Below are 25,439 nucleotides of genomic sequence, written 5' to 3'. Positions count from 1 at the left end.
CTCCGGGACCGGATGGCATTCATCCAAGGGTTCTAAAAGAACTCAAATGGGAAATTGCTAAGCTATTATCTGTGATTTGTAACCTATCCTTTATAGCGGTTTCTGTACCTAATGACTGGAAGGTAGCCAACGTGACACCAATATTTAAAAAGGGCTCTTGAGGCGATCCTGGCAATTACAACCGGTAAGTCTAACTTCAGTACCGGGCAAATTAGTTGAAACGATAGTAAAGAATAAAATTGTGAGGCACGTAGAAGAACATAATTTATTGGACAAAAGTCAACATGGTTTCTGTAAAGGGAAATCATGTCTTACTAATTGATTATAGAGTTCTTTGAAGGGGTTAACAAACATGCAGACAAGGGGGATCCAGTAGATATAGTATACTTGGATTTTCAGAAAACCTTTGACAAGGTTCCTCACCAAAGGCTCTTGTGTAAATTACATGGCCCTGGGATAAGAGGGAAGGTCCTTTCTTGGATTGAGAACTGGTTAAAAGACAGGAAACAAAGGGTAGGTATAAATGGTAAATTTTCAGAATGGGGAGGGGTACCTAGTGGTGTCCCCCAAGGGTCAGTCCTGGGACCAATCCTTTTCAACTTATTCATAAATGATCTGGAGAAAGGGGTAAGCAGTGAGGTGGTAAAGTTTGCGGATGATACCAAACTGTTTAGGATAGTCAAGACAGAAGGAGACTGTGAGGGACTCCAAAAAGATCTCACCAAACTGAGTGATTGGGCAACAAAATGGCAAATGAAATTTAATGTGGATATGTGTAAAGTAATGCATATCGGGGAAAAATAACCCCAACTATACGTACAGTATGATGGGGGCTAATCTGGCTATGACAAATCGGGAAAGAGATCTTGGAGTTATCATGGATAGTTCTCTGAAAACTTCCACACAGTGTGCAGCAGCGGTCAAAAAGGCAAATAGGATGCTAGGAATTATTAAGAAAGGGATAGAAAATAAGACACAGAATATCTTACTGGCCCTGTATAAAACTATGGTACGCCCACATCTTGAATACTGTGTACAGATGTGGTCTCCTCACCTCAAAAAAGATATTTTGGCCTTGGAAAGGGTTCAGAAAAAGGCAACTAAAATGATTAGGGGTTTGGAATGGGTCCCATATGAGGAGAGGTTAAAGCGACTGGGACTCTTCAGTTTAGAAAAGAGGAGACTGAGGGGGGATATGATAGAGGTATATAAAATCATGAGTGGTGTGGAGAGGGTCGATAAAGAAAAGTTATTTATTAGTTCCTATAATAGAAGAACTAGAGGACACCAAATGAAATTAATGGGTAGCAGGTTTAAAACTAATAAAAGAAAGTTCTTCACACAGCGCACAGTCAACCTGTGGAACTCCTTGCCAGAGGAGGCTGTGAAGGCTAGAACTATAACAGAGTTTAAAGAGAAGCTAGATAATTTCCTGGAGGCTAGGTCCATAAAAGGCTATTAGCCAGAGGATAGAATTGGTGTCCCTGGCCTCTGTTTGTCAGAGGCTGGAGAGGGATGGCAGGAGACAAATCGCTTGATCATTGTCTTCGGTCCACCCTCTCTGGGGCACCTGGTGCTGGCCACTGTCGGCAGATGGACCTTTGGTCTGACCCAGTACGGCCGTTCTTATGTTATTTAAGTGGTCCAGCTCATTAAGAGTTTTTATACCAACTTCACATGTAGCATGGGATACTGTGATCAGTCTTTCGAAGTCAAGATGGGGGTCAGACAGGGATGCATCATGTCTGCACTGCTTTTCCTCATGGTGATTGACTGGGTGATGTGGAGAACAACAGCAGATACATCAAGGGATATCAGATGGACACCTTTTTCCACATTGGAAGATCTTGACTTTGCGGACGACCTTGCGTTGCTTTCCCATGCCCATCAACACATGCAGGAAAAGACACAACGCCTATGCACTTTTGGACGCCAGGTTGGACTAAGAGTTAGCCAGAAGAAAACAGAGATTATGATTCTCAATATAGATTCATCGGCACCAATCAAGATAGATGATGCAGACTTACTCAGCACAGACAACTTTACGTACTTAGGCAGCATCATCCGCCATGATGGAGGCACCAAGAACAACATCCAGAGCAGACTAAGCAAGGCCAGACGTCCTCAGGAGTATGAAGATCTACACAGTACAGGCTCCACATCAAGCTTAAACTGTACCAGAGCTGTGTCAGATCAACACTACAGCTCAGAGTGTGAACCGTGCCAACCTCTCTTCCTTTCACACCACCAGCCTTTGTAAGATACTTCACATCTTTTGGCCGAAAACAATCTCCAACCACAACCTGCTCCTGCGATGCCACCAGAAGGACATGACCACTATCATGAGGAGAAGACGCTGGAGATGGATAGGGCACGTGATGAGAAGGGAGGCAGACGCCATTGTAAAGATAACACTTCACTGGACGCCTGAAGGACGACGGAAATGTGGGAGACTCAAGACAACAGGGCGGCGTACTATTGAGGCAGACATGAAGAGAATGAACTACAACTGGGACACGCTGGAGAAAATGGCCAAAGACAGACAAAAATGGAGAACCTTCGTTGCTGCCCTACACGCCAGTGGGCGTAATAGGCGTTAACTGAACTTAACGCAGGAACGAGGGGTCACCCAATGAAATGAATAGGCAGCAGGTTTAAACAAACAAAAGGCAGTATTTCTTCACACAATACAGCTGTCCTGTGGAACTCCTTGCCAGAGGCTGTTGTGAAGGCCAAGTCTTCAACAGGGTTCCAAACAGAGCTAGGCTGCGCTGGTGCAGTCTGGCTGCCCACCTGGCCTGGTGCTCTCTCTCGTGTGCACAAAGCTCTGCTCATGTCCACTCCGTGGGGCAGTGTGCATCTCTTCCTCCTGGGCTCTTCTATCCCTGCCTGCTGCCCATCCCATTGCACCAAGGCCGTGTGTGCCACGTGCTGGCCCAGCTGTCTCCAGAGCCCCTCAGCCCCCACCCACTGTGCCTGCTTCCTGGAGCTGTGAGAAGGCCCCGGGTCAGCTGCAAGGGGCACGGCTCTGCCCTGGCAGGGCATCACGTCAGTCACTGCAAAGGAAGAAGGGGATGCGGCCTGAGTCTTGCTGGAGCTGAGCAGGAGGTGGTTTCATAGCCTGCCCCCTCTGGGTCGATAAGGCCACACAGGGGTTGGTTGTTTGCTGAAGTCTGGGAGATTGGGGGGGGGAGGTGACGGGGAGCTGAATCCCTCATGAGGCGGGTGTGTGGATGTGGGTGAGGGCTGCTCCCTGTGCCCTGAGCTGGTCCCTTTAACGGTGTCCCTCCCCGCTACTCCAGAGCTGCACTATTGGCCTGTGGCCAGAGGCAAATATTTGCTAGTGGGGGTGCTCGGGGCACAGCCTGCTGGGACAGTCCAAGCTGGCCCATGCGTTTCCGCACACAGGCTCCACGCCAGTCCCTGAGGCCGACGGCGCAGCAGGACGATGCAGGCCGGAGCAGTGCTGCTGCTGGTCCTGGCTGGTGCCCTCAGCACAGGTAGGAAAGCCGCCTGGGGCACCAGGCCCAGCTGAGTGCTTGCCCTCCCGGTGGGGCAAGAACAGGGCAGAGGGGCTCAGCACTCGCCTCCCCCTCCTGCAGGGGTGTTCGGGGAGGCGTCTGAGCGGAGCGGGGTCCAGAAGACCCTAGGAAAACCTCCCTCAGGTGGGGCAGGAGCCTAAAGCTCCAGCCACACAGAGCTAAGGCCTCTGAGCAGCACAGCTGGGTCGCGGCCCCACGCCGGGGAGAGGGACGTGGACAGCAATGAACAGTGGTGCCCCCAGCTGGGGCAGACTAGGGGCTCTGTGAGTGTGGCGAGGGGCGGGCTGGCAGAGCCAGTAGGGCAGTGTCCCAGCCCCTGGCTAAATGCTCAGACGTGCTGTCCTGGCTGGGGCCCCACCCTGTTCCCTGCCCCTTGGCAAAGCCGGGAGCTAGGAGGTCAGACGGCTCTTGAGGCAGGGCAGGAGTGCGGTGGAGGGGTCTGGAATCGGCCATGGACACTCAGCGTGGGCCGGCCTGGCCCTGCGCAGGCTGCTCAGCTGATGGCTGGGAATTTTAGTAAATGCAAAACATGATGTGAAACAGATACCTTCCTGCAGCTATGGCAGTGCCCTGCCACCCCGTCCCGGGTCACAACCCACCGGCCCCCCTGCCAGCCCTGCTACCAGCCCACCGGCCCCCCTGCCAGCCCTGCTACCTGCCCACCGGCCCCCCTGCCAGCCCTGCTACCAGCCCACCGGCCCCCCTGCCAGCCCTGCTACCTGCCCACCGGCCCCCCTGCCAGCCCTGCTACCAGCCCACCGGCCCCCCTGCCAGCCCTGCTACCAGCCCACCGGCCCCCCTGCCAGTCCTGCTACCTGCCCACCGGCCCCCCTGCCAGCCCTGCTACCTGCCCCGCTGCCAGCCCACCGGCCCCCCTGCCAGCCCTGCTACCTGCCCACCGGCCCCCCTGCCAGCCCTGCTACCAGCCCACCGGCCCCCCTGCCAGCCCTGCTACCTGCCCACCGGCCCCCCTGCCAGCCCTGCTACCAGCCCACCGGCCCCCCTGCCAGCCCTGCTACCTGCCCACCGGCCCCCCTGCCAGCCCTGCTACCTGCCCACCGGCCCCCCTGCCAGCCCTGCTACCAGCCCACCGGCCCCCCTGCCAGCCCTGCTACCTGCCCACCGGCCCCCCTGCCAGCCCTGCTACCTGCCCACCGGCCCCCCTGCCAGCCCTGCTACCTGCCCACCGGCCCCCCTGCCAGCCCTGCTACCAGCCCACCGGCCCCCCTGCCAGCCCTGCTACCTGCCCACCGGCCCCCCTGCCAGCCCTGCTACCAGCCCACCGGCCCCCCTGCCAGCCCTGCTACCTGCCCACCGGCCCCCCTGCCAGCCCTGCTACCAGCCCACCGGCCCCCCTGCCAGCCCTGCTACCTGCCCACCGGCCCCCCTGCCAGCCCTGCTACCTGCCCACCGGCCCCCCTGCCAGCCCTGCTACCAGCCCACCGGCCCCCCTGCCAGCCCTGCTACCAGCCCACCGGCCCCCCTGCCAGCCCTGCTACCTGCCCACCGGCCCCCCTGCCAGCCCTGCTACCTGCCCACCGGCCCCCCTGCCAGCCCTGCTACCAGCCCACCGGCCCCCCTGCCAGCCCTGCTACCAGCCCACCGGCCCCCCTGCCAGCCCTGCTACCTGCCCCGCTGCCAGCCCACCGGCCCCCCTGCCAGTCCTGCTACCTGCCCACCGGCCCCCCTGCCAGCCCTGCTACCTGCCCCACAGCCAACTCACTGGCCCCACTGCCGGTACCATTGCCAGCCCCCCTGCCAGCCCTGCTCCCTGCCCACCGGCCCCACTGCCAGCCCTGCTAGCAGCCCCACTGCTGGTACCATTACCAGCCCCACTGCCAGCTCACTGATCCCCCCTGCCAGCCCTGCTAGCAGCCCCACTGCTGGTACCATTACCAGCCCCACTGCCAGCCCACTGATCCCCACTGCCAGCCCTGCTGCCAGCTCTGCCACCAGCCTCTCTAGGCCCTGCTGCCAGCCCATGGGCCCACTGCCTGTCCTGGCGCCTCTGGTTCCTGACCCTATTGCTTCACACGATTCCTCTTGGTTCCCTGTGCAGGGTGGGGAGTGAGGCAAAGGCCCAGTACTCCCCCCCCCCCCCACTGCATGGTTGTCAAGGGGAGTGTCTCTGGCTGTGTCCCCAGGGCCAGGGCGTTCCCCTCTCAATGACTTCCAGAGGCTCAAAGCCACCCAGCTGCTCTCCCTGAGCCAGCCCAGCCCCAGCACCGAGCAGGAGGAGCCGGCAGATGCCGAGGAGTGTGCCCGGCGCTGCACGGCGCTACTGGACTGCAGGTGAGCCATGGCCTGGGGAGCACACAGGGCAGAGGGGGTTTGGGGGGTGCCAGGTGCTGCACAGTCCACTCCATGCCGGCCCTGTTTGCTTCTCTCTGCCCACCCCCCTGCAGCCCAAGCCCAGAGAAGCTCTGCTGTCCCCCTCATGATCCCAGCAGGGAGTGAGGCCATGGCAGGGAGCCACAGCTGCTTCTGCCCCAGGAGCACAGCCAGTGCCCAGCACTGGGGCTTCCGCTGGGCAGCAGGGCAGGGTATGGAGTCTCCCCTCATGCACCCGATGCACCAGCCAAGGAGCCCTGCCTGGGCGCCTGGGGTCCACCTTGGCCTAGACTCCTGGACACAGATGCCATCACCCATTGGCCACTCTGGCACTGGGGCCTTTGCGTCGTAATCTGCTGGGTTATACAGTACCCAGGCAGCTGGCTGGGATCCTGGATGCTAGGCGAGGTCGCCCCTGCCTACTCGCCCGTCCCCTCCTGCTGCCCCTCCTCCCGCCATCCCCACCCGCCCGCCCCCTCCTGCTGCCCCTCCTCCCGCCATCCCCACCCGCCCGTCCGCCCCCTCCTGCTGCCCCTGCTTCCGCCACCCTCACCCGCCCGTCCGCCCCCTCCTGCTGCCCCTCCTCCCGCCATCCCCACCCGCCCGTCTGCCCCCTCCTGCTGCCCCTGCTTCCGCCACCCTCACCCACCCGTCCCTCCATCCCCTCCTGCTGCCGCTGTTCACTGCTCCCGCCACCCTCACCCACCCGTCCCTCCATCCCCTCCTGCTGCCGCTGTTCACTGCTCCCGCCGCCGTCACCTGCCCGTCCCTCCATCCCCTCCTGCTGCCGCTGTTCACTGCTCCCGCCACCCTCACCCACCCGTCCCTCCATCCCCTCCTGCTGCCACTGTTCACTGCTCCCGCCACCCTCACCCGCCCGTCCCTCCATCCCCTCCTGCTGCCACTGTTCACTGCTCCCGCCACCCTCACCCGCCCGTCCCTCCATCCCCTCCTGCTGCCACTGTTCACTGCTCCCGCCACCCTCACCCGCCCGTCCCTCCATCCCCTCCTGCTGCCACTGTTCACTGCTCCCGCCGCCGTCACCCACCCGTCCCTCCATCCCCTCCTGCTGCCACTGTTCACTGCTCCCGCCGCCCTCACCCGCCCGTCCCTCCATCCCCTCCTGCTGCCACTGTTCACTGCTCCCGCCACCCTCACCCGCCCGTCCCTCCATCCCCTCCTGCTGCCACTGTTCACTGCTCCCGCCGCCCTCACCTGCCCGTCCCTCCATCCCCTCCTGCTGCCACTGTTCACTGCTCCCGCCACCCTCACCCGCCCGTCCCTCCATCCCCTCCTGCTGCCACTGTTCACTGCTCCCGCCACCCTCACCCGCCCGTCCCTCCATCCCCTCCTGCTGCCGCTGTTCACTGCTCCCGCCGCCCTCACCCGCCCGTCCCTCCATCCCCTCCTGCTGCCACTGTTCACTGCTCCTACCACCCTCACGTCCCTCCATCCCCTCCTGCTGCCACTGTTCGCTGCTCCTACCACCCTCACGTCCCTCCATCCCCTCCTGCTGCCACTGTTCACTGCTCCCGCCACCCTCACCCGCCCGTCCCTCCATCCCCTCCTGCTGCCACTGTTCACTGCTCCCGCCGCCCTCACCCGCCCGTCCCTCCATACCCTCCTCCTGCCACTGTTCACTGCTCCCGCCGCCCTCACCCGCCCGTCCCTCCATCCCCTCCTGCTGCCACTGTTCACTGCTCCCGCCACCCTCACCCGCCCGTCCCTCCATCCCCTCCTGCTGCCACTGCTCCTGCCGGCCTCACCCACTGGCCTCACCATCCCTCCTGTCCATCTCCTCCAGTCCCTGCTGCTCACTGCTCCCGCTGGGTGGTGGCGCGCTTTGAAGAGCATTTTGAGCTGCATCACTGGCTCTGCAGAACTGGCTCCAGCCCAGCCCTTGAGGAGAAATTGGGTTCTTCTGGGGGGTGGGAATGTGTGGTCCAGTTTGAGCCAAAGGAGACTCTTGGTTTGATCTTCAGGGCCTTTCACTATAACCATCAGCGCCACGGCTGCCAGCTGCTGCCATGGACCCAGCACTCGGTGCACACCCACATGCAGAGGAACGTCCACTATGACCTCTACCAGAAGAAAGGCAGGCGGGGAAGGGATGTGGGACGAATTTGGGGTGGCTGGGTGCTGGGTGCTGAAGGGTGCCACAGTCATGTCCATCTGCTGTCCGGGGGGGGGTGGGCACTATGTGTCTGGCTGCAGAGCAGTCCAGCCAATGGCCGTGGGATACTGGAGGTATTGCCAGACTGGGCACTTGGCAGCGTGCTGCATGCCAAGATGCCCAGCACTGCCTGGCTTCTAGACTCCAACCTTACAGCCAGCCTCTCCTCTGGCAGTGACCCCACCCCCAAGTGGCCAGCTCTGTGCTCCGCTTGCCCTCAAGCCACCAGCTCCTGGCAGGCTGCCTTAGCTCTCTGGTTCTCCAGCCCACTCACTGTGGGGCTGGCTGCTCATGGCACACCCTTCTTGCCCACAGATTACCTGAGGAATTGCATCATGGGAGATGGGAGGAACTACCGAGGCCTGCAGGCTGTGACAGAGAAGGGGAAGAAATGCCAACAGTGGAAGCTGAAGTTACCCCATGATCACAGGTGCAATGAGGGTGGTGCACAGGGCTCTCCTATGGTATGCACTTATCCACAGGAGGCCACGACTTGCCTCACCCACACTGCCCCTTCTCCCCCCAAGTTAGAAGGGGGAGTCAGCACCAGCCAGCCAGAGCTTAGGTCAGTGGCCCAGGGCCTAAACTCCAGAAGGGAGGGGGCTCACCCACAACTCATGCAGAGAGAGAGAAGATTTTTCTGGACCAGCCCTGAGGGGTGGGGGGAGGTGGAGAAACTGCAGAGGGGAGCACAAGGCCCCTTCACCTGACTAGGGACTTGAACCCTGGGCCCTCAGGTTAAGAGTCTGATGCTCTACTGACAGAGCTAGCCAGGCTCACAGCCCTGCCCACAGCATGTTCTGCCTCTCATTGGGCTAGTGCTGCAGGCACTGTGCTTCAGTGAGTGACAACTGAGGATGCCAAATTCAGGACAGGCTGGAGAAATAGGGCTTGTTTTCCCACAGATAGACCGAGCCAGGAACCAAAGTGACCTCTGGCTCACCACATTGGTGAGCAGGAAGTGAAAGATGCAGCCTCCTTGGCATCCCAGCCCTTGTCTCACTACCCAGACACTGGACTCCAGAAGGAGTGGTTACTGCGAACCAGCTTCATCTAACAAAGGATCCTTCTAATCCCAAGAGATCAGCCACAGAGCCAGGGCAACATATAACCTTGATTTTAGCCAGTAATCTTGGTGGTGCTGATCCTGCAGTAACTAAAATCTAAAGGGTCAAGAATAAATGAAGAGAATGAACAATGGTTAAGGAATCGTATACCTGTAAGTGATTGCAAAGTGCCTGTGGCTAGTTTGTAGCAGTGAAGGAACAGGTTTGTAGTGTCTCTTTGGGAAGGACCTCAATTCGAATATTAAAATGATCCTTTTGATAGTGAATCCACAGTCCAGAGAACTAGAACTGGAAATGGAGAGATCTCTCTCAGGGGGTTAATATCCTCTGCCATGTGCCTGGAAATCTACTGTCTCCAACAAAGCTCACAGGTATGTGGAAAGTTACTGGCCCAAAATGAAGTCCAGCACAAAATTGTGAATGCCCAGCCATGGTATTACCCACACAAATTTCTCTGTCCCTTCCACACTGTAGGGACACACATCTTTACCCAGTTTCTAGGGCTCAAGGTGCAACCCTGTGAATTTACACACCCACCCTCACCCAATTCCTAGGGCTCAGGATGTAACAACCCGTGGGTTGCCGGGATCTTTAGCCATTTGAAAGAGCCTCACACAGTAATGTCCTTATCCTCTATTGATTGACAATTCCCAAACAAGCAGAATGCACATGCTAAGCACACAGGGTCATGCTCACCAATCCTGATAAAGGCAGACAGACTTCCCCTGTTGGCCAGGCAATATCAGCCTCTCTGATCTTAGGCTGTGTCTCAGAGGTGAGTTCTTCTTTCCAGGTCTTCCCCCTCCTCCTGGTCCTCTTCTAGCCTTTTCTTCCTTCTATTACTCCTGATGATCTTCTTCTTCTCCTTCTTGAACCCCAGTTTATATAATGAAACCTGAGTCTTGCTTAGCTAGACTGTAACCAATTATTTTAGTATATTTTTACTAACCAATCATAACAAAATGACCTAACCAATCATACCCTGCCACCTTAATTGATTTACACCTAGCCAAATTAATTATCCAGCAGACAGAAACAGTTACCAACCAGACAGAGATCACAGTCAAACAATAGGAAAGTGTAGTGACAGTGCTCATAGGACGAGGATTCCACAACATCCTCTATGGATAAGCAGCTTCTTGCCAGACAGAACGGTGCTACGCACACATTTCTTTACCCATCTTGAGATCTGTTTCTTTATCTGGTGACAGTGGGGGGCTATCCGGGCAACGTCCCTCCTCACAGCCTGGGGGTGACACTTCGTAATACAATTTAGATGGAACTGTGAGTCTGTGACTCCAGGCCTTACAGTACTGGCTGCTGCTCTTCAGTCTGGCTACAGAAGGCGGCTTTGGTTCATGCCTAGCACAGGCCTTCCAGCATGGCTGCAGAAAAGCCATATTGGTACAATGGTAAGCAGGGAAATCAGCCCCAGTCTTCTTCTGGCTGATCAGAGCATCGGGGAGGGCGGCTTGGGCTGTGTGCTGTTCCTGCCTTCCCCTGGCCAGCTGGAGCATGCTCACTTGGGGGGCCATTGTGGAGGCCTTCACACACCCCACGGACAGCCCCGGAATGGGTTTTCAGGCGTGGATTCCTTATGTGCATGGAGCAAGAGAAAGGGCCACTTTCCTATGGTTACGTGCATGCTGTGACTCACCAGTGACACCTAACTGATGTCTGTGGGTGGGCGAGGAAGGTGCCTGTCACTTACATCTCTAATAACATAGGCCAGAGGGTGATCAGAGGGGGGGTGGGGCTCTTACTGGATGAGGGAGGTAACCCAGTGATAGATGATGTGGGAAAAGCTGAAGTACTCGATGCTTTCTTTGTGCCTGTCTTCACAAAATAGGTCAGCTTCCAGACTACTGCACTAGGCAACGCAGTATGGGAAGGAGGTGGGCAGCCCTCAGTGGAGAAAGAACAGGTTAAGAACTGTTTAGAAAAGCTAGAGATACATAAATCAATGGGTCCGGATTTAATGCATCCGAGGGTACTGAGGGAGTTGGCAAATGTCATTGCGGAGCCTTTGGCCATTATCTTTGAAAACTCCTGGAGATCGGGAGAGGTCCCGGATGACTGGAAAAAGGCAAATGTAGTGCCCATCTCTAAAAAGGGAAGAAGGACAATCCAGGGAACTACAGACCAGTCAGCCGTACCTCAGTCCCTGAATCTATGAGGACTGTTCTGAAAGCTGCAAGCAGGGACATTGTGTCCTGACTGGGATATTCCCATTGTTGTCACTATTGAAAGTCCAACAGGGATTCTGGGGCACCCAACCTGGCTCATGATGCCTTACACCAGGCACCTCAATGGCCCCAAGGGAAGACTGAACCGCCAGCTGCACAGGTACAGAACAGCAGCTGCATGGGCTCTTGCTAGACTAGGCCTGTGGGATGGATCCAGCCCATTGCTTAATTGAATCCAAGCTACTGCATCCCCCATGGGCCTGGAGCTGTGATTGCTGGCTCACTGCTCTGGAGGGAGAAGCCCTGAATGTCAGCACCCTCCTGCAGGGCAGGAGCTGAGAGCGCTGGCACGCCCCACTGCAGGCAGAAGCCCTGAGCCTCCATGCGTGCCCAAACGAGTGAGCATCCTGCGATCAATTTTTAATGAGGGCCAATGGCCCATGACAGAACATGGTTCCCCCACCTCTGCAGTAGACTATAGAGTCGCTGGTGATGTTTGCTCACTGGCCTGGATCTCAGTGAGAAAACTGTCCTCGTGGTTCTCATGGCAGAGGCTCTGTGAAGTGATGAGAGGGAAGCTGCTGCCTAGGAGTTGGGCAGTGATGGAGTGGCTCTCTGCTGACTTTGAGCAGCCCTGGAACCATGCACTTGACTTCTCTGGGCCTTGTGCTGCTGAGACTATAGATCTGGGTGTTTTCTTAGTGAGAAGAATTCAGTGGTGCTTGATGTACATTTACAAGAACCATGTGCTTTGAATGCTGCTCTGCTTCTGCACTATGTGCTGTGTTAGCTAGGCCAATGCAGTGGTGGGGGGGGATGTGGTTCACTCCCAGCAGCTGAAGGGGAGGTGTGGATCTCAAGAGGGAAAATGGCCTTGGTCATGAGAGAACCATTCTCAGTCCTTATTCAGCCCTAATTTGATCATGTTCAATTTGCAAATGAATTGCAGCTCTTCTGTTGTGACATTTTTTTGTAAAAAGGTGACTGCTTTTAAATCCATTACTGAGTGTCCAGGGAGGTTTAAACATTCTCCTACATACAGCTTTATGTTTGTTACCTTTCTCAATGTCTGATTTGTGTCTATTTATCCTTTGGTTCAGGGACTGTCCGCTTTGGCCAATAGACATGGCAGAGGGGCATTGCTGGTACTTGATGGCATGTATCAATTAGATGTGCAGTTGTATGCGCCTCTGATGTTGTGGCTTACGTGGTGCGGTCCTGTGATGGTGCCATTGGTATAGATGTGTGGATAGCATTGGCAGTTGATTTTATTGTAGGAGTCGGTTCCTGGGTGAATGGATCTGAGGTGTGATATGTGGCTGCTTGTGAGGATTTGCTTCAGGTTAGGAGGCTGTCTGTAGGTGAGGACTGGCCTGTCTCCCAAGGCCTGTGAGAGAGAGGGATTATTTTCCAGGATAGTTGTAGATTGTCAGTGATACACTGGAGGGGTTTGAGCTGGGGACTGTCGGTGATGACTGGTGGTGTTCTGTAATTTACCTTGTTGGGCCCGTCCTGTAGTAGGTGACTGAATTGGCCTTGTTAACACTGGTTCTACACTTGATAGGTAACTCCCTTCTGCTAGCCTAGTACAGTACTTCTCAACCAGTGGTACGAGTACCCTCAGGGGTACTTGAGAGAAGTCTGGGGGGTACCTCAACACAACTGAAATTTGTCGAAAACTGAATTTTTGTTTTAAGTCTTACAGGGTTTTAATTATTTTTGTACTTTTCACACCCAAAAATGTCATCACCCACCCGGCTATGATTAAGTTGGTTAGACAAATACGTTGCAATGGTAGAAAAAAATGTTGTGTGTCTGAAAACTGTAGGTACTGGTGGGTACTTATAATTTTTTTAAAGGGTTTGAGAAACACTGACCTAGTACATATATCCCAGCCTCTGTGACTTCCTCTCCATGCCTCTGGTGAAGCTTATACCCAGATCAATCTGTTATTCTCTGTGGTGAGACAGGACTCCTCGTTGTGTTTGTTGTGTAGCCTGACCTGGGACCCAGTCACTGAAACCAGCCCGGCCCCTGCTCTCTCCATGTACCACTAGGTTTTTTCCCTCTCTGCGGAATGGCCTGGAGGAAAATTACTGCCGGAACCCGGACAAAGATGAGCAGGGGCCCTGGTGCTACACCACAGACCCGGCCATCCGGCATCAGAGTTGCGGCATCAAGAAATGTGAAGATGGTGAGTAACCCCCCTCCATAAGCACAAGGGCTGACTTTTCCTTTTCCCTGGGCCTGTTGTCCCTTCTCTACCCTGCCCCCCAAGACCCTGTCTTTGCTCTACCTCTTCCTATCCCTACAAGATCTCCTCACACCTGCTGCTCCCCACTGCCCCCCCCCCAGCTGCCCTCTATCAGCCCTTTGCTGGTGTTGGGAAGTAGTGCCCCCCATCAGCTGATGAGTGGGGGTGGGGAACAGCTGTGGTCAGTGGGGGCTGAGCACCTACTATATTTTGCCCCCCATGCATGGAGTAGTCACCTCCCATGTACAATTGCTGGACACCTCACACCCTTCAGGTGATGGCCAGATGCTCCCTCCCTCCCCAGGCAACAGCTGGTGCCTGTGAGACAGCACCCAGACAAACCCACTGTGCCCCAGCCCACAGGTGCCATGGCCATGCCTTGCATGGCAGGGGCCTGCTGGATCTGTGATGTGAGCGGCTCTCCGGGGCCAGAGCTGGAGGCACTATGGATTCGCTGGGTTCAGTGCCAGTGACGCCCTCGTGCACAGCCTGCTTGTGCCCTGCCTGGCTCCATGCCCGACACATGACTCTCTCTTGCAGCCGTGTGCGTGTCCTGTAATGGGGAAGATTACCGGGGCCTAGTGGACCAGACGGAGTCCGGGCGGGAGTGCCAGCGCTGGGACCTGCAACACCCCCATAAGCACCCATACCATCCTCACAAGTACCAGCATTGCTCGTCCCCGCAGCAGGGCGTAGCTACTGGTGGGCCTGAGTGGGCCATGGCCCAGCCACTGAACATCCAGGCCCACCCAAATCGGGGCACAGCCTGGGACTCCTGACCCTGGCTGAGTGTCCATCAGCCTGGCCGTATGGCTCTCCTGCCAGTACGGTGTGCTCCTGGCCCGCTCTCTGGCTCAGCACTAGCCCCACAAGGGGTGCCTCATGGGGCCAGGCTGGGCAGGGCTAGTGCTGGGGTTGGGCACTGGTGTAGCACCAGCAGGAGAGCCATGCGGCAGGGCTGGCAGACACCCTGCTGGGGCGGGGTGGGGAGGGGAGGGTGGAGCTCAAACCTTGGTGGGGCCCTGCTCTGCCGCACAGGTACAGCCCTCAGCCTGTGTGCCCTGGGTGCCTGCTGGGGAGTGAGAGGAGGCAGCCCCCCCCATCTTGCCAGGTCCTAGATCCCTCCAGGGCCCCTTCTATTCAAATTGGTCAGACCTCAGTTGGATTATTGTGTCCAGTTCTGGGCACCACATTTCAAGAAGGATGTGGAGAAATGGGAGAGGGTCCAGAGAAGAGCAACAAGAATGATGAAAGGTCTAGAGAACATGACCTATGAGGGAGGCTGAAAGAATTGGGTTTGTTTAGTTTAGAAAAGAGAAGACTAAGGGGGGACATGATAGCGGTTTTCAGGTATCTAAAAGGGTGTCATGAGGAGGAGGGAGAAAACTTGTTCATCTTGGCCCCTGAGGATAGAACAAGAAGCAAGGGGCTTAAACTGCAGCAGGGGAGGTTTAGGTTGGACATTAGGAAAAAGTTCCTAACTGTCAGGGTGGTTAAACACTGGAATAAATTGCCCAGGGAGGTTGTCGAGTCCTCATCTCTGGAGATATTTAAGAGTAGGTTAGATAAATGTCTATCAGGGATGGTCTAGACAGTATTTGGTCCTGCTGTGAGGGCAGGGGACTGGACTCAATGACCTCTCAAGGTCCCTTCCAGTCCTAGTATTCTAGGATTCTATGATTCTATTCCTGCCCCCTCCCAAGGGCACTGGATACCTCCTGACTCCTCCCACATCCCTAGGGCACCAGATTCCTCATCCTTCCTGCTCTGAATTGTTCCTGCTCCTCCTGGGCCCTCCATCCCTGCCCCTCACCCCCATCATTGCCCACCCACCCACTTTTCCTGTCCTAGCTACATCCCTGCCCCATCGGATGAGAACATCTTGGCCTTTGTGGGACTCAGGAGGGAGCAGAGCTGGGGGTGGGGTAGCTCAGTTCTATGGATCCCTAAGGGCTGGGGAGCATGAGCCTTTGGGGCCTGGCACTCTGGCACAGGATGGGTTCAAGCTATCAGAGCTGGGTCCCCAGGCTGGCAGCGTTGCCTGCAGAGGGGCGCTTTTGGCACTGCGCACCTCCCCATTCTTCAGGCAGGGCCCAGCTCTGAGTCCGTGGGCAGCGTGGCTCCTGGCCACGTCCCGCCAGGGCCGGTCACTGCCAGGCTCAGGCAGGGCCCAGCTCTGAGTCCGTGGGCAGCATGGCTCCTGGCCACGTCCCGTCAGGGCCGGTCACTGCCAGGCTCAGGCAGGGCCCAGCTCTGAGTCCGTGGGCAGCGTGGCTCCTGGCCACGTCCCACCAGGGCCGGTCACTGCCAGGCTCAGGCAGGGCCCATCTCTGAGTCCGTGGGCAGCATGGCAGGGCCCAGCTCTGAGTCCGTGGGCAGCGTAGCTCCTGGCCACGTCCCGCCAGGGCCGGTCACTGCCAGGCTCAGGCAGGGCCCATCTCTGAGTCCGTGGGCAGCATGGCAGGGCCCAGCTCTGAGTCCGTGGGCAGCGTGGCTCCTGGCCATGTCCCGCCAGGGCCAGTCACTGCCAGGCTCAGGCAGGGCCCAGCTCTGAGTCCATGGGCAGCGTGGCAGAGCCCAGCTCTGAGTCCGTGGGCAGCATAGCTCCTGGCCACGTCCCGCCAGTGCCAGTCACTGCCAGGCTCAGGCAGGGCCCATCTCTGAGTCCGTGGGCAGCATGGCTCCTGGCCACGTCCCACCAGGGTCGGTTGCTGCCAGGCTGAGGCGGGGGCTGTGCTGCAACCCTCCTTTGTGGGGTCCGTGCAGGGGAGCGCACGCATGGCTTTGTGCATCTTATGGCTTCCCCCACCCTGCCCAGATATCCCGAGAAGGACCTGGATGACAATTACTGCCGCAATCCTGACAGCTCTGTGCGCCCCTGGTGCTACACCACGGACCCTGCCCGGGAACGGGAGTTCTGCTCCATCCGCAAGTGCAGTAAGTGCTGGGCCGGGTGCCAGCGGCAGAGGCTGGGATGTACTGTCTCTGCTGCCATGTGCCTGTCGAGAGCCACTCCCGCCTGCCTTGCCTGGCTGGGGCTCCTGAGGGCGTTAGGTGCTGCTGGCCAGGCTCCCTGGAGTGCCCCCTCCATGCTTCAGCAGCATTGAGTCCTGGAGCCAGGACAGACCTTCCCCTGCCAACTCTCCCGCCTGGCTCTCTGTGCGTTGCTCCAGCCCTCAGCCAGCCCTGGTCACATGCCACCCGCCCTGAGCGTATGGCCGGCCCAGTCCCCAGCGTACCCCCTGCTCCCGCTCACTGGTGTCCCCGAGTGACACTGGCCTCTCCTGCTGTCCATCCACGGAAGCAGAGAAACGCCCGCACCTCACGGACCCCACCACCAGTTGCTTCAGGCAGAAGGGTGAAGGCTACCGGGGCAAGGTGAATGTCACCACATCGGGGATCCCCTGCCAGCGCTGGGACGCCCAGACTCCCCACCGGCACCACTTCCGGCCCGAGACATATGAGTGCAAGTAGGCAATTGGGCTCTTGGGGGGCAAGGGAGAGCTCCTTGGGGGTTGTGGGGTATCTTTGTGCACAGGGGAAGAGTTCACTGCACGTATGTACGGACATTGCTGGATGGTCCAAGGGCAGCTAAGGGGAGACGGGTCGCAGGGGTCCCTGAGTAGCCCTTGTTGGGGGAGGGGATTGCAATGGTCCTGGATGGGCTGGGGGGGATGAGTCACTGGGATCTCTGGAGGGTTAGTTGGGGGAAGGGTCAATGGGGAAGGGGATCACTGGGGGGCTCTATGGAGGGTTAGCTGGGGGAGGGGGTCCCTGGGGGTCCCTGTGGGGGGTTAGCCAGGGAATGGATCACTGGGGGTCCCTGTGGGGGGTTAGCCAGGGAATGGATCACTGGGGGGCTCTATGGAGGGTTAGCTGGGGGAGGGGATTGCTGGGGGTCCCTGTGTGGGGTTAGCCAGGGAATGGATCACTGGGGGGCTCTATGGAGGGTTAGCTGGGGGAGGGGATCGCTGGGGGTCCCTGTGGGGGGTTAGCCAGGGAATGGATCGCTGGGGAGGCTCTCGGGGGCAAGTTGGGGGAGGGATTGATAGGGTCCCTGTGGGGGGTTAGCCAGGGAATGGATCACTGGGGGGCTCTATGGAGGGTTAGCTGGGGGAGGGGATCGCTGGGGGTCCCTGTGGGGGGTTAGCCAGGGAATGGATCGCTGGGGAGGCTCTCGGGGGCAAGTTGGGGGAGGGATTGATAGGGTCCCTGTGGGGGGTTAGCCAGGGAATGGATCGCTGGGGGGGCTCTGCAGGGGGTTAGCTGGGGGAGGGGATCGCTGGGGGTCCCTGTGGGGGGTTAGCCAGGGAATGGATCGCTGGGGAGGCTCTCGGGGGCAAGTTGGGGGAGGGATTGATAGGGTCCCTGTGGGGGGTTAGCTGAGTGAGGGTCCTGGAGGGGTAGCTGGGGAGGGGTCACCTGTCCCCCAGAGGAGGCGCACGCTGGGTTGGTTGTGCCAGGTTCTCGATGGGGTACACAGCTGTGCTGCGCCCAGCCCCAGACTCCCTGGCTCACGCTGTGGGTTCCCTTGTGGCTGTGCAGGAGTCCTCCGGCAGCTGCAGCCTGGCCCTGCACAGGGCCAAGGGAGCCAGCCAGGGCTGCCGGTGCAGTGTAAGGCCAGGCAGGGCTCACTGGTCCTGTGGCTGCGGGTCCCGAGCCTTCAGCACAGGCATGGATCTGGCTCAGCTGGACTAGAGCCCACACTGCAGGGGGCAGTTCAGAGGGAGCTGCTTCTGACACGTCTGTGGGGGCCAACTGGGCTCTGGAGCCTTGGAAGTCCTGGCCCGCTCCACCAGGCAGGCTGCATGCCGGGGCTGGCAGCCGCTGGATGCTGAGCCCTTGGTTGAGCTGCATGTTTTCCAGGGACCTGCGGGAGAATTACTGCCGGAACCCAGATGGCTCCGAGGCACCATGGTGCTTCACCAGTCTGCCCAGCATGCGCGTCGCCTTCTGCTTCCAGATCAAACGCTGCACCGACGAGGTGGAGGTGGAGGTGGAGGTGGAGGGTGAGGACGGTTGACATGGGGAGGAGACACTGGGCTGCCCTGCGAGCTACAGTTACAGCCCAGTGCCCTGGGGTGACCCTACGATAACAACCCAGTGCCTGGGGTGACCCTATAATAACAACCCAGTGCCTAGTGTCCTGGGGTGACCCTACGATAACAACCCAGTGCCCAGGGGTGACCCTACGGTAACAACCCAGTGCCTAGTGTCCTGGGGTGACCCTACGATAACAACCCAGTGCCTAGTGTCCTGGGGTGACCCTACGATAACAACCCAGTGCCCTGGGGTGACCCTACGATAACAACCCAGTGCCTAGTTTCCTGGGGTGACCCTACAATAACAACTCAGTGCCCAGGGGTGACCCTACAATAACGACCCAGTGCCTAGTTTCCTGGGGTGACCCTACAATAACAACCCAGTGCCCAGGGGTGACCCTACAATAACGACCCAGTGCCCAGGGGTGACCCTACAATAATGATCCAATGCCCACACCCCAGTGCCCAGCGGTGACCCTGCACTAACTGAACACAGTGTGCATTACTTCCGGGGTGGGGGTGGGAGCAGGGCAGGTGGGGAGCACTGAGCCAGGGTGGTGCCTGAGGGGTGTCGTGGTGGGGAGGGAGGGCAGGGATCTGGGGTGGGCACGCACCCCCAGTAACAACTGTCTTTTCCCTTTCCTCCCCCCAGACTGTTACCATAGAAATGGCGAGTTGTATAGGGGCAAGGTCAGCAAGACCCGGAAGGGTGTCACCTGCCAGAAGTGGTCAGCAGGGTCCCCCCACACTCCCCAGTAAGTGTAAGGTGTCGTCTTCTCCTCCTACTGAGAGTGTCCTCTTCTGGCCCACTGAGAGAGGCCCAGGGACACTGGGTCCAGGCCCTTTGCCCTGATCAGGGCGAGCAGTGGGGCTGGGGGCAGGAGAGCTGTGGGGTGGGGACTGAGAGTCAGTGGCCATAGAGTGGTTGTGGAGCAGGGGGGCGAGAGGCAGGGGGCATGCGCACATAAAAATGGCCAGACTGGGTCACACCAAAGGTCCATCTAGCCAGATATCCTGTCTTCCGACAGTGGCCAAGGCCAGATGCCCCGGAGGGAATGAGCAGAACAGGGAATCAAGTGATCCCTCCCCTGCCACCCATTCCCAGCCTTTGACAAACAGAGGCCAGGGACACCCATTGATGGACCAACCTCCATGGATTTTTCTAGCTCTTTTTGCACCGTTATAATCTTGGCCTTCACAACACCCTCTGACGAGGAGTTTCACAGACTGACTGTGTTGTGTGACGAAATCCTGCCTTTGGTTCAGTCTCTATCTGCTACCTAGTCATTTTGTTTGGTGACTCCTTAGTCTTGTGTTATGAGAAGGAGTAAATAACTCTTTGCTCATGTTTTTCCACACCAGCCATGATGTTCTAGACCTCTGTCATATCCCCACATAGTCGTCTCTTTTCCAAGGTGAAAGGTCCCAGTCTTCTTAATTTCTCCACATACGGCAGCCATTCCAAACCCCTGATTATTGTTGTTGCTCTTTTCTGAATCTTTTCCAAGGCCAATACCTCTTTTTTGAGATGAGGTGACCACATCTGTGCGCAGGATTCAAGATGTGGGCGTCCCATAGATTTATACAGAGGCAATAAGATATTCTGTCTTATTCTCTATCCCTTTTTTAATAATTCCTAACATTCTGGCTGCTTTTTTGCCTGCCGCTGCTCACTGAATGGATGTTTTCAGAGAACTATCCATGATGACTCCAAGATCTCACTCTTGAGTGGTAACAGATAATTTAGACCCCATCATTTTATACGCCTAGTTGGGATTATGTTTTCTAATGTGCACTACTTTGCATTTATCAACAATGAATTTCATCTGCCATTTTGTTGTCCAGTCACCTAGTTTTGTGAGATCCTTTTGAAGCTCCTCAAGTTCTGCTTTGTACTTAACTATCTTGAACAATTTTGTATCATTTGCAATTTTTGCCATCTTCCTGTTTACCTCTTTCTCCAGATCATTTATGAATATGTTGAATAGGACTGGGCCCAGTACATACCCCTGTGGGACACCACTAGTTACCTCTCTCCAGTCTGAAAGCTGACCTTTTATTCATTCTTACCCTTTTTTCCTTTTTTTCATAGACTCATAGAACACTAGAACTGGAAAGGACCTTGAGAGATCATCAAGTCCAGTCCCCTGCCCTCACGGCAGGGCCAAGCACCATCTAGATTATCCTTGATAGATGTTTATCTAATCTGCTCTTAAATATCTCCAGAGATGGAGATTCCACAACCTCCCTGGGCAATTTATTCCAGTGTTTAACCACCCTGACAATTAGGAAGTTTTTCCTAATGTCCAACCTAAACCTCCCTTGCTTCAGTTTACGCCCATTGCTTCTTGTCCTATCACCAGAAACCAAGGAGAACAATTTTTCTCCCTCCTCCTTGCAACATCCTTTTAGATTCCTGAAAACCACTAGCATGTCCCCTCTCAGTCTCCTCTTTTCTAAACTAAACAAACCTAGTTCCTTCAGGTTTTTCTCATAGCTCATGTTTTCTAGACCTTTAATCCTTTTTTTTGCTCTTTGCTGGACCTTCTTCACATCTTTCCTAAAATGTGGCACCCAGAACTGGACACGGTACTCCAACCAAGGCCTAGCCATGCGAGGACTTTCCATCTTAGCTCATGAGCATTTAGTTAGTTAGAAGCCTTTGGTGAGGGACCTTGTCAAAGACTTTCTGGAAATTTAGTTTCTCTGCAATGGCCTTAGCATCCTTGAGTGTTCCTTTAGCATCTCAATCATCAGGTGTCCAACTGGTTTAGCTGCTTCCTGCTTCTGATGTGCTTACAGAATTTTGCTATTACTTTTTTGAAGCCTTGGCTAGCCGTTCTTTTAAATTCTTTTTTGTGGTTTGGCCTTGCTAATGGTATTTTCACACTTCATTTGCCAGCGTTGATGCTCCTTTCTATTTTCCTCACTAGGCTTTAACTTCCACTTTTTGCCACTCACTGCTTCTTTTACTTGGTTGTTAAACTATGGTGGCACTTAGTGGTTATGGGGCAGAGGACTGAGGGGTGGGGGGTAGGGGACTGAGGAGTAGGGAGCAGGGGATTAAAAGGCAGGGGCAGAAGAGTGGCCGTGGGACAGGGGACTGAGGGACAGGGAGCATAGGATCGAATGGCTATGAAGTGGCAGGTGGGTGACGAGGGGCAGGAGCGTTGCTATGCTGGGGGCTGGGAGGCAGCAGGAGGGCAGGGCCTGAGGAGCTGTGGGGAGGGGTGCGAAGGAGGCTGAGGGACGTGGGGCTGATTTTCCTGTCTCCATCCAGGATCTCTCCCGCCATGTTCCCCGCCATGCACCTGGAGGAGAATTATTGCCGCAACCCTGACAACGACAGCCACGGGCCCTGGTGCTACACCATGGACCCCAGCACCCAGTTCGATTACTGTGCCATCAAGCCGTGCGGTGAGGGCCTGGCACGCAGTGGGGATAGCTCAGCCCAGGGCTCTCCGGGGACTGGAGTCATGATGCGGGCTGAGAAAACCCACTGTGAGGGGCAGGGTTACTCTCTAAGCCCACAGGCCAGGCTGCTCCCATCAGGGCCCTTCTCCACAGCAGAGCCCACCCCAGCCTCCCGGTGCTCTGGGCCCATGCTGGGTAGCCCTGGGCACTGGCCTGGCAGAGGGATGCATGGATTAGTGGCCCGCCGGGTTCTACCTCCCCCTCTGTGCTGGTTCCAGGCAGCTGGGCTCACGGATAGGCCCGGCGAGGAGGGGCTTGGGTGGGGGCGAAGGGGCACAGTTAAGGGCTGCAGCGAGGCTCGGGCTCAGTGCCAGGGCGGTGCTGCTGGAACGTCCAAAGGGGCCTGGCAAGGTTAGAAGCAGCAGTGAGAGGCGCTAGGTCTCTGCCAGGCGGGGTGGCCCCTCAGGGAATGAAGCCCCAGGGTCCCCAGGCTATGCTCTGGCCATTCCCTGCCTGGCACCATCATGCTTGACCTTCCACCCCTGCTTTGTTCCCCCAGCTGGTGACAAGACACCTTCTATCCTGGAGGCTGCAGGTAAAGTGCTGGGGCCAGAGTCTGGGGTGGGCCAAGTGGGGTGTGTGTGCTCAGGAACAGAGGCTGCAGAGCCCTAAGTGGCCCCATGCCCTCGCTGGTCTGGGGTGCGAGCTGTCTGCACACTAGGCAGCCGGCACGGCCTGACTCCCCTGTGCCTGCAGACCAGGTGGTCTTCGACCAGTGCGGCAAGAGAGACGAGCGCCTGCAGCTGAAGGGCCGTATCGTGGGAGGGCTCCCTGGGAACTCACCCTGGACTGTCAGCATCCGCAACCGGTGAGCAGCGCCCTGGGGCTGGGGCAGGGCAGCGACCACAGTGCCTGGGCCCTGTCCTGCTCTGACCTAGAGCGGAGGCTCTGACCCGCAATAGGCACATCTCTCTGGGGTCACAGTGCACTGCCTCTAATAGCCCCAGGCCGTGGCGAGCAGCCCCTACACGCTTGCCAGGCCCAGGCTAGGGTCAGCAAGCCACCGGCGTTGGCACCTGCCCCCGACCTCACAGTGCCAGCACTGCAGCTCCTCGGCATGCAGACCCCCAGGAACTTGGCACTTGGAGACCAGCCTGTGGCAGGCAGACAAGGGAGAGAGCCCAGTGGGCCAGTCCCCAGTGCCAGTTTAAGCCTGACTTGCCAGCTGCAGCGTGGATGGGGGTAGCCCTTCCTCTGCCAGCCTGGAGCCCCGATTTTGTCCCGGTGCCGATATTCTGCACACAGATGGAGTCTCCCTTTCCCCTCCCCTTTGTTCCTGCTGACAGCTCGCCCAGGCCTGTGGGGCAGCAGGGCAGCCCCTGGCTCGGGATCTCCGACACGTGTGCTTTCTGCCCGGCAGGGAAGGCGTGCATTTCTGCGGGGGATCCCTGGTGAAGGAGCAATGGGTCGTCAGCACACGCCAGTGCTTCTCGTCCTGGTGAGGAGTCTGCTGGAAGGCAGGGCAGCGGCTGAGCACATGGCATGCAAGGGGGCCAGATTCTGGGGACCGTTCTGGACCCGCTGAACCCCTTTCAGGCCCTCGGTGCCAGCTTCATGTGCCACAGGGCTGGGCTCAGAGATGGGCCAGGAAGCGGCACAGAGAGGGCAGATGGGCCCCGCTGCCGCACTGCAGGCAGCGTCTGGCGGGGGCTGTGGAGCCCAGGTGGGCTGAGACAAGAAGAGCCTGTTGTTCGCCCCCCCCCACCTGCAGGCTGCATAGGCGCTGAACAGCACGTAGCTAGGTCACTATAGGCCTGGCTTCCCTAGTGCCACAGGGGTGTAGCAGCCCTGGAACACGCCCTTCGAATGGGGCTGCCCCGGCCATGGCCCCGTCAGGCATGGGCTGTCTGGGAGCTCCTTCCTGGACTGGGCAGCCCCAGGCATAAAAGCAAGGGTCAGCCCTTCTCCTCCACTCCAGGTGGCACCATGGAAAGGTGAGGCTGTGAGCGAGGCCCTGCCCAGCCAGCGCCCCCTGCCCATCCTAGGCTGGGGCTGCCCTGAGGTGCCCATTCGTTTCTCTGCCTGCCGCTGTGCCAGCCAGCACACTGCCCAGGGCATGAGGCCTTGGGAGGCCTGTGTGGGGCTGCTTATGGGGCTGACCCCCAGCCCTGCTGAACAGGGGGTGCTGGGTGGAGGCTGCAAACCGGAGGGCAGGGTTGGGGTGTGGTGCTGCCATTCACCAAGCAGCAGTGTGGAGCAGGGCTGGGAAGCTGAGGCCAGACCTGTAGCCCTGGGAGCTGGATGGAGGTTGGGGGGCAGGGTGGGAGCTGGGGCACTGGGCTGGAGTGACGTGCTGCAGCTTGGCTTGTGCCTCCTTTGGCAGCGATGCTGACCTGTCTGGCTACCAGGTCCAACTCGGGACCCTCTTCAAGGATCCCAGCCCCAGCGACCCTGACAGACAGGCCCTCCCCATCCTGAGACTTGTCTGCGGGCCGTCCGCGTCCGACCTGGTCCTGCTGAAACTGGCTAGGTGAGTGGCCTGAGGCGCTGGCTCAGCAGGGCTGGGAACTGGGGCCAAGGCGGACACTGGACCCCACCCTGCTATTCAGCTCTTGCTGGGACAGCCCCTCCCTCCAGCCCCCGCTGCCACCTTTCCTAATAAGGGTGTAAGGGCCAGAGCTTTGCCTGGGCTCTCCTGGAGAGGCCTCTGAAGTCAGCCAGAGTGCTCAGTATGTGGCTTGCCCCGAGGTCTGGGTGCCATGGGGGGGCAGGAGTGCCTGGGCGGCCGTGTGGCAGGGAGGCAAATGGGTAGTTCATGGCCTTAGGGCAAGGGGAGACAGCGGGCCCAGGCACGCCACAGTGCAAAGCTTTGCAGTGCTGCTTATCTCATGCCAGCCCCTCCGGCTTGCAGCCAGCCTGGCTCAGCACCACTTCCTCTAGCTGCTGAGTGCCCTGGGGAGGGGCCAGTCTTGGGCTGTGCTTCTTGTCCCTGGCTCCCACTCTGCCTTGCTGACCCCCGTGGCCTGTGCCACGGCTTTGTGCAGGGGGCATGCACTGGAATCCAGCTGGCACCCCCAGGGGAGCACGAGGCAGGGGGGCAGCACAGGAGGAATCTGCCAGCTAACGCCGAATGCTGGGGCCAAGGACTCTGTCTCCTGAGGCTCCACGGTGCTGAATGGGGCAGTTCGCATCTCTGCAGGCCATCGGCCCAGGCTCCCTGCAGCCGTCCGGTTGTGCTCAGGTCACATCTGGAAGCTGCTTCCCATCCATGTGTGCTGAAGGGTAGGACTTGGGGGTTACAGTGGCCGAGAAGCTGGCCATGTAGCCATGCTGCATCTTGTAGCCCTTGTAGCCATGGTGGCTAAGTGCATATCGAGCTGCATTCATAGGAGCATTGCCAGCAGATCGAGAGAAGTGATTATTCCCCTCT

The 25,439-nt window shown here is 57.8% G+C and overlaps 1 protein-coding gene across 4 annotated transcripts in view; it reads left to right on the top strand.

The window, feature by feature from the left end:
• The window catches only part of MST1 (macrophage stimulating 1), a 52,200-nt gene that overhangs the window by 23,275 nt on the left and 3,486 nt on the right, over positions 1 to 25,439 (top strand). Inside the window, exons 2-16 of one of the 4 annotated variants that reach the window (XM_075939591.1) lie at positions 3,409 to 3,500; positions 5,687 to 5,834; positions 7,856 to 7,968; positions 8,362 to 8,476; positions 13,357 to 13,493; positions 14,094 to 14,214; positions 16,372 to 16,490; positions 16,858 to 17,023; positions 18,420 to 18,562; positions 19,248 to 19,350; positions 21,876 to 22,012; positions 22,569 to 22,604; positions 22,766 to 22,877; positions 23,430 to 23,507; positions 24,393 to 24,539. In XM_075939591.1, the coding sequence (XP_075795706.1) occupies positions 3,449 to 3,500; positions 5,687 to 5,834; positions 7,856 to 7,968; positions 8,362 to 8,476; positions 13,357 to 13,493; positions 14,094 to 14,214; positions 16,372 to 16,490; positions 16,858 to 17,023; positions 18,420 to 18,562; positions 19,248 to 19,350; positions 21,876 to 22,012; positions 22,569 to 22,604; positions 22,766 to 22,877; positions 23,430 to 23,507; positions 24,393 to 24,539 (1,727 nt within the window). In that variant the 5' untranslated portion in view covers positions 3,409 to 3,448. Of the gene's footprint in view, positions 1 to 3,321; positions 3,501 to 5,686; positions 5,835 to 7,855; positions 7,969 to 8,361; positions 8,477 to 13,356; positions 13,494 to 14,093; positions 14,215 to 16,371; positions 16,491 to 16,857; positions 17,024 to 18,419; positions 18,563 to 19,247; positions 19,351 to 21,875; positions 22,013 to 22,568; positions 22,605 to 22,765; positions 22,878 to 23,429; positions 23,508 to 24,392; positions 24,540 to 25,439 lie in introns of those variants that run through there. The other 3 variants (XM_075939594.1, XM_075939592.1, XM_075939593.1) reach the window with 3 other exon arrangements.

Source organism: Pelodiscus sinensis, chromosome 11, assembly GCF_049634645.1.
Source record: "Pelodiscus sinensis isolate JC-2024 chromosome 11, ASM4963464v1, whole genome shotgun sequence".
Taxonomy (NCBI): Eukaryota; Metazoa; Chordata; order Testudines; family Trionychidae; genus Pelodiscus; species Pelodiscus sinensis.
This window is presented reverse-complemented; position numbering and strand designations above follow the sequence as displayed.